Here is a 14,612-nt window from a genome sequence, read left to right as displayed (position 1 = left end):
ACTGAAAATATTGCTTAAAACGTTGGATCAGATATTGGCGAGCATCCAAGTCTATGAACTGATCCCAAACCATGTGATCAGTCAGTAAACTTTCACATCCATTTCATTTTAATGGAAAGTTAATACTTCTTTGCTACCAAAACAGTAGCCTACACAGCGAGCAAATGTTTAAGAGCGGTAAAGAGCTTATTTCCAGAAAAAAGTGGACTAATAGACGTCAGCAAAATGTCGCAATTTGGTTATTTCTGTGGCATTCGTGTTTTGAATGTACTTGTTCATGTTCTAGGAATGTTGTACAACAATGCTAACGGTACTTGGATCGGTACTTTGTATTGGCTGATATGCAAGTTTACGTATCAGTATCATGAAGGAAAAGGTAGTATTGGAACATCCAAACATGAAATATATAAATACAAAACCCAAATACATGAATAATGAATTGTTAAAAAAAAAGTGTGTGTGCTGTCAGTTTGTGCTGACAGCTGAACACGAATTAAATAACTATTTTTGTAAAAAAAAAAAAAATTATCCCATGGGACAGGAACATGTTTTTGGATTATAAATAAATCTGAGTTTGACAGCACAGAGTTCTCCCACATCTTCATGAACAAAATAATAAAATGTTTCCATAACTTCGTAACTTTTCAAGCACCCATAATGACATTTGCAAGACAATTTATAGTGTATAAAAACAAATCTCTGCTCTTGCTAAAAATTGCAGAACAATTATGGTATATGGTAACTAAGGTACATGCTGGGCATAGCTTAGGTATGGAAACTGAGATTCATGGCCCCACGTTTTAAATCACCTTATTTTCCTATTAAAACATTAGATTAAAACTCGATTCAAATATAATTCTAGCTAGCTGGCGTACATGACGGGAGTCACAGGAGAAAATGAACGAATCATCCGCACATATTGGAGCGACATTTATCAGCAGCCTACAGAACATACAGTGCATTTGTTGTGATGTTCCACATGGACGGTTATCCACTAAAGATTACTCTAACAGTTTATTCAGAGCACACCAGAAAATGTCACGACTTTTCCAAGACTTAAAGGGGTTTTACAAACTCCACGACTGGCCTAAGCCTGAAAAAAACAAAATTTTGAAATTACTTTTTCCAAAACCATGGGAACTCTGTTAACAGCATAATCCGATGTAATGTCTTGTCAGCTGTCTTTATGAATTAACCTTAATAGGAGTCGACAGATCATCAGCCTGGTTGATATTTGGCATTTTGCCAATTATTTGTATCATTTTAATGATCGCTGATAAAATTAATTCATTAAAAATGCAAAGAAAGTTTCAGCAAGGGAGGAACTTTTACTTTATAAAACCTCAGGGAGCTATTTTTATTCATTTTTAATTGAATTTTCACTTGACTTTATAAAAAAAAAGTTGCTGGGAACTTTTTTTAAATGATGTTGAAAGATTAAGTTTTGATTACACATTTGCTAAAGACATTTAAACAGAGTTTTGCGTTGTAGTTTATTATATTTTAAATTCTAAATATTGACAAAAAGATTTAATTTATTGTAAATGCATATTGGTTATCTGTCTCATTAACTACTAATAACCGATATCGGCCCTGAAAAAGAAAAATATCTGTCAAGCCCTAAACCTTAACATTACAGTGTTAAGAATGACAAATTATGTAAGCATTTCACATCTTTTTTATTTCTGCATTTCATTTCTTCAACAATTTAATTGCACCCAGATCTACAATAGTTTGAAAACGTGCACAAAAACGTGAGTTTCTTCATCCTGCAAAGAATAATAAAAAATAAAATCTGACCCAGGCAAAAAAGGATAGCAGGAAACTAGTGTTAATTCTATAATTCTCCTTCTAGTTAATCATAATTTAATACCTCAGCATAATATACTTATAAAGACCAATATGTCTTGTAGTTTTGCCCCTTGCAGCATTCCCCAGCCCTGCAGTTAAAAAAAATATTTTCTCTATTTAAAACAAACATTTCAATGTTATTATTATTATCATCGTCGTCATGACTATGGTCTTAGTAATTTCAGAGAAAAGAAAATATTTTCCTCTCATTCAGGCCCCTCACCTGGTGACCAAGGCCCACCCACCCTTATCAGAATCCAATACACAACAATGCTCAAAAGTCCTGATCGAGAAATAAAACGGATGGAAACACAGGAATGACACAAAACAATTACTCAGCAAATTAGATGTGAGACAAAAACGTAGCTTAAAATTCTCCTTTGAACCCGCACTCGACGAGAGATGAATTACCTCCCGACTAAAAAGGGTTTTTCCTGCATACTTCTTCACCTGGAGATCATTTACACCCATTGAACCCGTTAAACCCACAATGCCTCATTCAGGAAGTACAGCTTCAAATAGAAGATGGCAAATATCAATGAACTCTATTCTTACAAGGAGCTGTGTATTAAATAAAAATAAATAGATATTTAAAAGGGAAAGAACAGTCCATCTACGTTATTGTGTTTCTTTTTTTCTTCATTTTTTTACATTTTCTAAGAAAAATCTGACATAAGAAAAACATCATTTATGCCTTTTCAGATTTTTCCAAAACTTTTTACCTATATCAAGAAGTTCATACAGATATACAGTAAAATAAGAGGAAAAAATACAACAGAAGGAAGTCTTTAAAAACTATATGCAATGGGAATTTAAAAACATAATAAATAAATAAAATACCAATATCATGAAGATGGTGTAATTACAACCGAGTAGGCGTCTAACCAAAGCAGAGGAGAAAACAGTGAGTTTAGAGTACTTGGTTTTTGCATTAAGTTCAATAAGGGACCTCTTGGTAAAAAGTAGGGGGAGGGGTTACGTTAGGTGCTGATGAAGATCCTCCATGTCAGTTGGCTGCGAGTCCAGTAGCTTCAGAAGAGAGCCTGAGGATCAAAACAGGAACATTTTAATACCTAATAACATTTAATTAAAAAGCCCATACAGCAAATTTAAGTGTTTAGACAGAGACACGTTGCTTGTTGTGTTTCATTTGCTCTGCCGGCAGTTTGAGTTCTGTGATTCCCAACCGGTCCAGTTACGGGGTCCAGATTTCTCCTTAGTCATTAGTTCAAGGCCCGCACATTATCAACGGCCACATTTTCAATTTTATTTCACAAAATGTAAACAACACGTTGGGCTTAGAGCACAAAGAAATACAACATGTTGCAAGAGTAACTAGAAACTACACTTCAAAATAAAAGCTTTGTGCCAAATATTCACTGTAATTCAAAATAAAGTGTGTTTTTTTTAACAAACGACACATTCACGAGTCACTTGCAGTCCATTCAGAGTGGACCCAAGAGTTGGGAATCACTGCTGTGGTGCGAGATTTTCCAAAATGCCCTGAATATTATAAATATCTTTTCCCATTTAGCAATAACAAAAACTGCTCCCACAAAAGGATGAAGTCAGATAAATCTGAAGCATGACAAATATGTTATTATTCACTTCCTCTGATATTTTTATCCTGTCTGAGTGGGACTTCCCGTCTATAAAAACGGACCCGTCCAATGCTCTGGTAATAGTAAATACATTAGCCCTCAGCACCTTCCATACAGGTCAGTGCCGGTCAGAGGGCTTTGAAAGCAGATAAACAGCAACGACACAAACATCCATGGCGTCATGTCGCCCTCCCATCCCCTCCAACCCACTGCCACCATGACTGCTATGAGCTCTTGATGAGCTCTTATTGCGTTACAAGGCGGAGCTCTCGTGATGGTTGCTAATTTAATTTATGACTCCATCACCATGTGTCGATTTGCAGAATGAAACAAAACAGACTGAAAATAGAGTCCACAGTGTTCAGGCAGCCTCCCACTGCAGGTTCAGATTCTTCCAAAGTAACGAATCCGAGTTTTAATCGCTGAATACATGAAACTGAACTAAGAGTCTTAGAGAGTAATAAATTAAAGCGTGTAGTCAAACTGCTTGAGCCACACTACAATATTTCTATATACTTATTTTAAATTAATAATTATAATAACGATAAGTATTTTACAATTGACTGATGACTCTATTTTCTTTTTTTTCCCAGGTCATTTCACGCCCCAATTGCTGATTGCCTTTTCCTATTTTTTTGGGAAGAAAAAAAAAGTTTCAAAGGTTTAAATGCTTATGAAAGGCGTCTGAAGCCAGCACAAGAAATGCTGATGCAAGTTTTAAAGGGTTAACTGTGAGAATTATGGAGAATGGGTGCCTGTTGACTGTTTATATATTTTTTTTTAAAAACCCATAAAGAATATATTTTGTGCACCCATAGTTAATGTTGGACCCCTGTGAACGGCAGAGTTTTAGATCTTCAGACACAGAGTGAACAGTCAGACCTAAAACGCTGCCGTGTTCTTGTCAATCGGCCGATCTGTGATGGATGAGTTGCATTAAGCCTCTTACCGGGCATTGATCAGGTACTCAGCCAGGCTGATACTGGCATGGGTGCCAGTGATGGTGACTGTTCTGTCAGTGGAGCCCTCCACGGGGTTGGCAATCTTGATCTGAGCCCCTGACATCTGACGGATCTCATTGATCTTTGCGCCCTGACGGCCGATGATGCAGCCAATGAGCTGAGGGGGAAGAAGAAAAACATCACACATCGGCACCTTCGATCTCAAAAACAGAAAGAAAATAAGCTGCTTTAAAGTGGCTTCATGTTTCTCTGCAGAGAACAAACTCTTCACAGTAGATGATCGTGAAGCAGATAACAAGACTTACATCGTTTGGAATGGTCAGCTCATGAGAGCCAGTTTGTGCAGAGGCATCCATCCCAGCTGAAGAAACGCAAAGAAAGCCCATGAGAGTGTTGACGGGTTGGATTATTACAAATCTACAGTAATCGCATTCCCTCTTTCAATCTGTCCACCTACCCTGGAAGCCCTGGTTGCTATGTGCAATGGGGAAGGGGCTCTGCTGCATGGCCAGCTGGTGAAGTTTGGTGAGCTGTTGAAACAACGGAGGAAAGGACGCGAAAAGCAAACAGAAAACATGAGTGAGGAAAAATCTAGAAGAAATTTCAAAGCTGGAATTTTGTAATTATGTCCCTTTTGTACGTGGTTAAAGTGATGATGAGAGGAAAATGTGAAATGGAAAATGGAACTGGTGATTTATTCTAAAAGGGAAAAAAATGTTAAATAAGTATAATGTTGGGAGTTGTTACATGGATATCAGGCAGTGGTTGGGGGGGGGTTAAGAGTCAGTGGGATGAAATAAGAAGGTGGCATGGCTTCCCAGGACCGAAGTTGCAAATATATTGGATCACTTACAGAGGGCCCTTCACTTACATCAGGCTGTGGAATGCCGTGCTGCCCTTGGACAGCGTATGCCTGCAAGGAGAGAACAGCACTTAGAGGGTGTGGCAGAGTCACACACAGTGTACTCCAATATCCATCAGTCCCCCGTCCTCGGTGTGTCACAAGAACAAAGCCGGGCACGCTACAGACAACACAAACGCAACCAGAGTGATAGCTCAAGTGTAATTAAAATGTTTTGACAGGCAGTGCTTCAGTTCAAAGATAGATTATTTTCAAGGTGGTCAACAGATTATCAGCCTGGCCAATTATTGGGACCGACGTCTGACATTTTGCCAATTACCTGTATCGGTATTTCATTTTAATGATTGCCGATAAAATTAATTAATTAAAAAGTGTAAAGAAAGTGTCATTATTAGAGGAGCTTTTAACTTTGTAAAAAAAACTCAGGGAGTTATTTTTATTTATTCATATTTTGTTTGAATTTTCACTTGACTTTTTTAAAAAAATGTTGCGGGGAACTTGCTATATATAATGTTGAATGTCTCAGTTTTTATTAAACATTTGTTAAAGGCATTTAAACAAAGTTTAATTGTTGGAGTTTATTCCAAATTCTAAATATTGACAGAAAGATTTGAATTTTCATTGTTAATGCATATTGATTACAACATCAGTTATCAGTCTCTTTAATTTCTAATAATCTGTATCGGCATCTGCCCTGAAAAAACAGTATCAGCCCTTACTTATTGTCCCCAAAACAGTGGACACTGCGGGTCACAGGGATGTGCCGATCTGATACAAAATATCTGTATTGACCTAATCCAGGCCAAAATCACTGGATGTGATATTGTAAGAAAAGGAGAGTCTGAACAAAACTTTGGCGACAGATGAGCAGCGTGTGTCACTTTAGAGCTGACAGCATCTAAACTTAGATATTATTTTTGAATGCAGCTAACTTGATATCAGGTGTAATAAGAGCCTAGAGTATCAGCTGTGAGTGTCTTAAAGGTCTAGTGTCTAGGATTTAGTCATCCCCTCCACGATGTTGCGATCACAACAATTAACGCAAATTCAGCCAATCCCCGTGAATTCTACGTGACCTTTCCATTTGGTGTAAACTGCAAATTTGACTATTTAAAACAGGTAAAAACACATTTCATTGTAGAGCCGCATGTAGCGTTGTTTCCCTCTCTGTGAATCCTAAGCCTGCAACGGCGGGACTGGAGCTCAGACACACGGTCACACACACAGTGACAGGGCTAACTGTTAGCATCACACGGCTAATGTAACCCAGTGGTTATTAATGAGTTTAACATCAGAGATGAGCCATTTTGGTGTCGGCATTACATTTACAGCTCAGTGTCAGATGTAAACCACTCACGAGGCTTCTAACCAAGGGCTAAAATATGATGAGTAGCGATGAGACCACGTTTTGAATAAATTTCAAGGCATCTTTGTAATTTTTACTAACCCCCAATTTAATTGTAAAAATAAAAAACAAGCCTATAAATATTGCAGTTTTTTTTTAAGCTGCCCTAAAATCAGACATTTCAGGCTGCAAATATCCCCAAAACCATCTGCAAAACCCTGGTGGGACTTTTTTTGTGGGCAGGATCAAGTGTCAATGTTGAAGACTACAGTGGCCAATGTGAGAACGCAAACTGTTCTATCTACAGCCAGTGTTTGTTTTGTCCGCTCTGGGCTACTGTAGAAAAACATGGCAGACTCCTTTGAAGAGGAGCCGCTCTAAACGTAGATATGAACAGCTCATTCTGCGGTAAGCAAAACACAACGATTATTATTTTCAGGCAATCACAAACGAATGAAAATGTAGTTGTGAATATTATACTCAATTTCTGCCAATAAATCCCCCTAAATCCTTCACACTGGACCTTTAAGATATCTAACATACTGTGTTACACTTCACATTTTATACCAGAGATGCTTTTATTTTTTATGATGAGTCATAGTTATTTAAGTTATCATCTACACTAGAACTTGTTTTTAGAACCAGAAATACTTTTTTGATCCCCAGGGGGAAATTGTGGTTCGTAACGGTCGCTCTGATGCAGCATAGAGAATTATTGCAAGTAGAAACAAGTAAAAACACAAGTATATTAAAATAGAAATGTAAAAAATTGAAATGCAGTAATAGGTACCAATTAGTACACTATTTACATATTTTAAAAAATAAAGTATGGATAATATGCTGAGTATTTAAGTGTGAAAATATATAAATGTAAAGAAAAACAGTAACAGACAATTACTAATTACACTAATATTTGAATATTTAAATTAAAATGTGTAATGTGTAAAATATTTTGTCATTAAGGAGCAGGAAGTATAGCTTGGAGTTGTACAACACTGAATGTTTGAATAGCGTGCCACTGACCAATCAAAAAGAAGCAGCAGTATTGCATAACTGAGTCGTGTTGTGATCCATGTGTTTGCTCACTTGGGGGAGTACAACATTTTTTTTTAACACAGTTTTGAGTGTGAGGTTTTTAAATTGGCAAAGTTAGGCAAAATGCATCCATACAAATGTTTTATTAACAGATTATTTGTTTAATAAAGGGAAATAAAGTGTTTCGGATTGGTATCAGTATGGGTTGACTCTCAAGGTTGCTGTATCAACACTGAAGGAAGAAAAGTGGTATTGAGCCGGTTCTAGCCAGTAGAAATACTGCAAGTGACAATCTAGAGAACAAATGTTGTTTACCTGACCACCTGCAAAGATGACAGGAGAGCCTGAGGGTTTGGGTCTGTACGGGATGGTCACTCCCTTTGGTGGAGACTAAGAAAGCAGAAATATCCACCATTGGCTATTGAAGAAACATCCACAGTAACACAGAAAATAACAAACCATCAGGAGTATCAATAACAAACATCACAAATTCCCAAAAAAGTCAAAGCACCATTATAGTAAACAGAGTCTGTACCTCAAGCATGACAACGCAGATCTGCTTGACACACTCGATAATGGACTGTGGGGTCCCTGCAACGGTGATGGCACGCTCTGTTGAGTTGGGCAACATGTCCCCTGCTACTTGTACCTGAGCTCCTGCTGACTGCAAACACACAAACAAACAACAAGTGTCAGGACATAACAGAGATCAGACACAAACTTTACAACAGAGTAGGAAGTACGATGACAAACCTCTCTGATTTCCTTGATCTTGCAGCCACCCTTGCCGATGAGTGAGCCACACTGGCTTGCAGGCACAACGAGGCGCATGGTGACCGGTGGTTTGCTGGTGGCTGTACTGTTAGTCATTGAGGTGCTAATGTCCTGGGGGGGAAGGTGACACGACAAGAGGAGTTAGAACATTTGAACGTGTCCGTTCTGTTGTTATAGCGCGTCAGATTTAAAGGAACAGGCTGTAGGATTTAGTGGGATTTAGTGCAATCTCTGTAGACGAGGACCAGCTCCCTGTGTAGATAAAAACGGCCCATTCCAAGGTGACAAAAAACAGAGATTCTTATTTTCAGGTGATTATACACTAAAGAAAACATACTCATTATATGTTGCTCCACGTCTGTTAACTTAACCCCCTAAATCCTACATACTGGTCATTTAAGGTGCAGAGAGCAGATCTAACCTCCTCCAGTTTCTCAATGATCATGGAGAAGGCTTTAAAAATGGAGGTGGTGGGTCCCGCCAGGGTTATAATCCTCTCCGGACAGTTCCCCTCTGAGATGTTGATGCGAGCGCCACTCTGTACAGACAGGGTAACAAAACGGGAAATTTCAAATCAGTCACAGTGTTGTCACGTGATGTACAACGAGCATGTCTCTTCTTCTTTTCTTTTTAAAGCATCTTACCTCCTCTCTCATCTTCTTAACCGACTCTCCTTTCTGTTAGGGAAGCACAAATACACAAATGTTTACAAAACACACCGAGGGGCAAGCTGCAGATAGTAATCATTCTGGCAGTAAAAACAACTCACCTTGCCAATGATGCTTCCAACCTCCTGCAAATGAGAACAAAAATGCACATTATTGAAATAAACTCAGTGTTCATGGTCACCTGCAGAGGACTTAAGAGCTGTGATACTGAAGTTACAGCCCCCAGGCCGAGTCTGGCCCCCAGTAGAGTGCTGGGTGCCCCCCCAATCATTTTATAATTTGCCATAAAAATAGAGCGATTCACACTGGGAACAGTTTTTGTACTTTTAGTATAGATATGGCACCTAAATCAGCATCAAAATTGATCTTTTTTATCAAAAAAAGTGCCAGTAGAATGCCCCGAAAGAGGTCCAAGCTAAGCCCCCAATGTCCTATAATCCCAGGAAATGTCCTAAAATACCAAAAATGTGCTGAAATCCTAATAATGACCTACATTCCTGGAAGCGTCCTAAAAGCCAAGAAACACTCTGAAATTTTAGAAACGCCCTGAAAAATCCCAGAAATGTCTTGAAATCCAATAAAAAACGTTCTACAATCCAACAAACATCCTAAAATCCTGGAAATATTTTTGGCCTCTTCCCATTTGGCCCCTAAGCAAAGCAAGTTAAATATCCCTGAAGCTCAGCTTTTAAACTTTATTGTCAAACAAAGCATGCAGTCACACTCACCTTCCCGTGCATGAGTAGCCTGATGGTTAGGGTGACATTAAGTCCTCCTTCAACCAGACTTGAGTCCATTGCTGCAGCTGAATCCACAGTTAAACTGGCCAACAAAGTGGGTCTTTGGTCACTGGTTGAATGTCTGCAATGGAGTGGAAAATGTGACCATCAGGGGCAAATATAGTAGCTGGAAACTATGAGCAGAAAGCCTTGTTTACTAAAAAGCTGATGTCAGTGTAGATCAACGAAGCAGTGCATGCAGTCAACATCATGCTGTACTTTAATAACGTTAACTAGGCGTGTAAAAAGAATGAAGCATTTCAGTCCAGTAATTCACGTTAGACTGGCTCGGGTCCACTCATTCACGTTAGCACAATGACCCACTGTCTCCCTAAGGCGATGTCTATTTCCTGGCATTAAACAGCTGTCGACATAGTGTTTATAATTATATGTAAGCCCTAGATGCAAGCTACCAAACCTTATCATTATGTTATAATAAGTGTGTGCATCAATAGTAGCAACAAAAGTCTCATAGGATAACATTAACATCGCAGATACTGCTCCAGAATGAGCATCACAGCTAGTCACGCAAGCAAGAGCTGAAGCTAAATTAGCATCCTTACATTTCTACCGTAACTTTCTATGTTTTCACCTACTTGAGTAACTAGACTAAAAGAATATTTAGTCGCCGCAACTGTAAAACACACTCAGAATAGCCAGTGGCTAACAGTTAACTTCCGGTGAGCCATAAAGTTTAACACAGCTCTGTAATTTTCCATACAGGTCGCTAGCGTTAGCATCGCCTGATCCAGGAAATAGCCGGATCCCGCGGCCTACGGAGCGTACTGAGGCACGCCGAGTTATCCCCGTCCTTCACTGCGAGGGGAAACAGAAACAAAGCCGAATTTCTGGAAGTCTTACCCGAACCGGCCCTTGAAGAGTGTTCAGGGGGTGGGTAGGGTGGCAAGGGTAGAAGGGGAGAGGTTCGGGAGGGAGTTTTGAAAGGATCCGGGGAAGAGGGAAGAGACGCCGCTGTTCGATCGGACTCCACTCTTCTGCTTGGCACAAAAGACAAAATGAAATCAACTTTGACCTCTCAACTGCCCCGCCCCTCTGCCCGGGTCAACCCCGCCCACCCCGGAGGGCTGCCCCCATGGATGTATCAAAGAACTGCCCCTCCACCATAATGTTTGTCAGAAAAAAAGAAAAGAAAATGTGTTATTCAGGTAAGGAAAAACTTTGATTTTTTTTTTTTAATTTTCGTTTTATTTTTAAAAATTCATTATTTGATGGTAATTATTTTATTTTAGACAGTTACGCAGAGTTTATTAATGAGTACAATGAATGTGCAGATAATTATATTTATTGTAATGTTGTATTTTATGGGTAGTGGATGGAAGTTAATATTTCCAAAATAATTACATTGATGTTCATTCTAGGGAGATTTCATATAAATTAAAAATAGAAATGGACTGTGTCAAAACTGTTTTGTTTCATCGACAAACACAGTATGCAGTATGGGACCTTACTTAACAATAGTGATAATAACAATTATTATTATTACTATTGCTTTATCTGTAAAGTGTTTATCTAAACCAGGTTACACTGTGCAGCACAAAGCTCATGAAAAAATGTTTTAAATTTTTTTTAAAGGTCATGTTAAGCACGGAGGAAAAAGTCTGCGTGGGCAGAAACACAAAAATGGAAAAGCTTTCCTTATTAGTTCACAGTGAAAAATTTGATAAGCTCAACACTTTTTTGGACCTCTGCCATATGTGAGGCTGCTAAAACTATATTAAACATTCTTATAAATGTTGACTACAAAGTGCAAAGACTTTGCACTGAAGTAAACAACAAAGAAACAAACTATGACTGAAACATTTGTAGTTGTAGCACTTTAATTATTATGCTCGAATTGCACCTTGAGAGCTATTAATCTAAAACAACAAACAATTAAACATAGGATCAGTATTTTATAATGCTTATTGCGTGTATTGCATATTTGTTATGATGTTATTAGGGCCTGAGCACCAATGGTGCGAGGACCCTATTGAAACTGAAGGAATTCTTCTCCTTTTTTTATTTTTTTTTGAACAAGTGAGACCCATTTTTGAGGGCCTTAACATACTTAAAAAGTCACCAAATTTTGCACAGACATCGGGACTGGCAAAATTTTGACATTTTACTGATTACTTGTATGGGCTCAGAAAAATGGCTTAAGAGCCACCTAACAGACTTCAGAGTCAAAGCTGCAGCTTTGAATCTACCTCACTCGCATCAGTCAGCATCCCACAAGTAGCCTCAACGTGCGCAAAGGTGTGAGGGCCCGTTCATGAAAATGATTTTTAAGCAGATTTAAAGTACTGAAATTTATGTTTAATATACAGGGTTCCTGTCAAATAAACTTGTAAATAACAAAATAACAATTGCATTGCATTTGATAGATAGAGATAGATAGATAGGTACTTTATTGATCCCGAGGGAAATTTAAGAAATTTAAAATTTGTTCTGTGTTAATATTGTGACTGTTTACCATGTTCTGTTCACTGTTGTTTCCATAATTAAATTGCCAGTTTAAAGCATAATTTGTCCAAAAATGCTGTGACAGTGGGTTTATATGCAAGCAGTGATTGGATGAAATGTGGGAGTAAAGAACAAACTCAAAAAACATACAAATAGTTCATAAGTTGTTATCATTGAAATTTTGTCATTAAAATACAGCAGCACTTGGGCTATTCCTTTAATGTGTAGGTTTCGCAATTTAAAAAAAAGTGCTACAAATAATTGGCCATCGGGAAACATGTTTGAGTGCTTTGTTACAACTTTAATAATAATAATAATAATGATAGCACTAGGCATTTATTAACCCTTTGAAACCTCAAAAACATGGGGGAATCACAATATTTAAAATTAATTCTACATAATTGTTGTAATTTCAAGCACTTTTTTCAGCCTATTTCCTTTCCTGTTTTTCTTTAAACTCTCCTGTGTTTTTTGTTTGTATGTTTGTTTGGGTTTTTTTCAGGTAATTTTCTTGTACTTTATACTAATTTCTTGCTTATTTCTGGTCAATATCCTTTAAAGTTGCTCATGGCCTTCTGTCCATGCAAATCAAGCCAATTAGCCTAGGGTTAACTCAGTGATGGTAGTTTCATTTTAAAACATGTCTAGTGCTAATTATTCTGACTTTTTCAGATTCTGAATGAGGTGTTGGTTGTAGGATGTGTCTATGAAACTCGTCCCCAATAACACACTGCTGCAGTTATCTATAAATCCAACAGATGGCACAATAACTCTGTGAGTGTCAGGAATCTGAGCTGAGCTGGTTGCAGGCTTGTTTGAAATCCTGCATCCTCTCTGGCATTTATTGAAGAAGTACTATCCATAACCCTATTTATAAAAAGCATTTCAAGCAGTTAAAGATATGTATATAACTGGAGCGAAAAGTTCTCACTCCTGGGAATATTTTCATTGAATGAGTCAGCACTCTAAATGTACATTTTTATAGAGACGGACAGCTATAATAATGCTTTTAGCTATCCTCCTGTAATTAATCTCTCAGCATAGAATCAGGCCACAGAGGCTTTTTGTAGGCCTTTTTAAAAAAATGTCTGATGATGAAGGGTAGACAGTTGGTCAGTAATTGGATAATATGGTCAAGCAAGAGCAGAGCTGCTCAACGCGGCCGTAAAATTGGCTGTAAATGGTAAGCTGATTTCACAAAAATCCGGGGACATATCCACTGGAGGATTTTAAATATAACCTAAATAAAGGTCTGACGTTTGTACCTGCAGGGTTATACTCTGATGATATTTGAAAACTGCTGATACCATATCAACGCTGGCAAAAAGAAGACCTCAGGAATTCACCTCTCGACCTGAAAATAATGAGCTTCAGCTTTATTATTATGTTGTTGTTTTTTTTTAAACAAAGAATATGATTGATGACTTTCCGCCTCGTGATGGATTGCCTTGTTTTCTGCGAGGGTTGTTGTTTTGTTGTTTTGTCACATGATTGATGGCATAAACGAGGTTCTTAATTGTGGCCTATAGTGTTTATTTTGAATTAGAGAAGTAGAATCGGAGCACAGTTAAAACCTCAAAATCACAGTGTTATATCAGAGTGCTGTATAAGCCAGGGAAGCAGCAGGAGAGACAGATAAAACAGTATAGCCTCATAGCCATGTGTTCATGGTCTGGTTGACAGAGTATTCTGCCTGAACTCACTCAGCACATGTTCATTAATCTGGTGCACATCAGAGCACCCACAATACAATTAGTCAATGGTCAGAATAGCTCGCTATTGTCTGCTACTAATCTTCTATTCCCCTGAATCGTTAATCTTATAAATCCAATTCTCGATCAGAGCTGATGTCCTACACAGCGTGCTTTACACGCTGCTGTTTACATGTGTGACTCATGAATCATGTCAGGCTCGGTTTCTTTGGTTCAGAATCACTCTGCGTTCGATAGATTGCCTCCACACTGGAAGAGATGGAGCTCAGCTATTCTGAAAGCAGTTTGTCTCAGCACTTCCTGTTTTTTTTGGTTTTTTTTTTTAATTTAATCTCAAAAATGAATCCAGGCAGTAGATGTTGGAGCTTGTTTTACAAAGCCATCTGCAGTGCTGCCTGAATGGTGCCAGGCTTACAAGGCTGCTGGTGTTTGTTTTTTAAATAGAAACATAGCTGACCAGATTTGCCCCAATAAGAGACCACCACGCACTATTAACAGGTAAAACTTTCACTGTAGCTAACTACACCTCCTGCATTATACGCATGGGCAGATCATAATGC

The 14,612-nt window shown here is 38.2% G+C and overlaps 1 protein-coding gene across 2 annotated transcripts; it reads right to left on the bottom strand.

Moving 5' to 3' along the window:
- Window positions 1-1,655: 1,655 nt before the first annotated feature.
- On the bottom strand, window positions 1,656-10,898 carry LOC121946741 (poly(rC)-binding protein 2-like). 2 transcript variants are annotated; one of them, XM_042491465.2, is made up of 13 exons: window positions 10,739-10,898; window positions 9,827-9,959; window positions 9,200-9,223; window positions 9,075-9,107; window positions 8,852-8,968; window positions 8,410-8,541; window positions 8,192-8,320; window positions 7,972-8,046; window positions 5,268-5,327; window positions 4,872-4,944; window positions 4,720-4,775; window positions 4,402-4,571; window positions 1,656-2,894 (listed from the first exon to the last, which is right to left on the bottom strand). In XM_042491465.2, the coding sequence occupies exons 2-13, from the start codon at window positions 9,893-9,895 to the stop codon at window positions 2,858-2,860; spliced, it is 975 nt and encodes a 324-aa protein (XP_042347399.1). In that variant the 5' UTR covers window positions 9,896-9,959; window positions 10,739-10,898; the 3' UTR covers window positions 1,656-2,857. The 2 variants fall into 2 exon arrangements, with proteins under 2 accessions (XP_042347399.1, XP_042347400.1); XM_042491466.2 differs by having other exon boundaries at window positions 5,286-5,327.
- Window positions 10,899-14,612: the final 3,714 nt, after the last annotated feature.

The sequence above is a fragment of the Plectropomus leopardus genome, chromosome 9, assembly GCF_026936395.1.
Source record: "Plectropomus leopardus strain MGB_pleo_1.0 chromosome 9, ASM2693639v1, whole genome shotgun sequence".
Lineage (NCBI taxonomy): Eukaryota > Metazoa > Chordata > Actinopteri > Perciformes > Serranidae > Plectropomus > Plectropomus leopardus.
This window is presented reverse-complemented; position numbering and strand designations above follow the sequence as displayed.

Bases quoted from the DNA above. Each gene is read 5' to 3' on its own strand.
- LOC121946741 (XM_042491465.2), bottom strand. From the start codon at position 9,895: ATGGACTCAAGTCTGGTTGAAGGAGGACTTAATGTCACCCTAACCATC. The intron at 8,047-8,191 runs GTACAGACTCTG...CTGCTTTCTTAG, and splicing joins TCTGCGTTGTCATGCTTGAG to TCTCCACCAAAGGGAGTGAC. The intron at 5,328-7,971 runs GTAAACAACATT...CTCTCCTTGCAG, and splicing joins TCATCTTTGCAGGTGGTCAG to GCATACGCTGTCCAAGGGCA.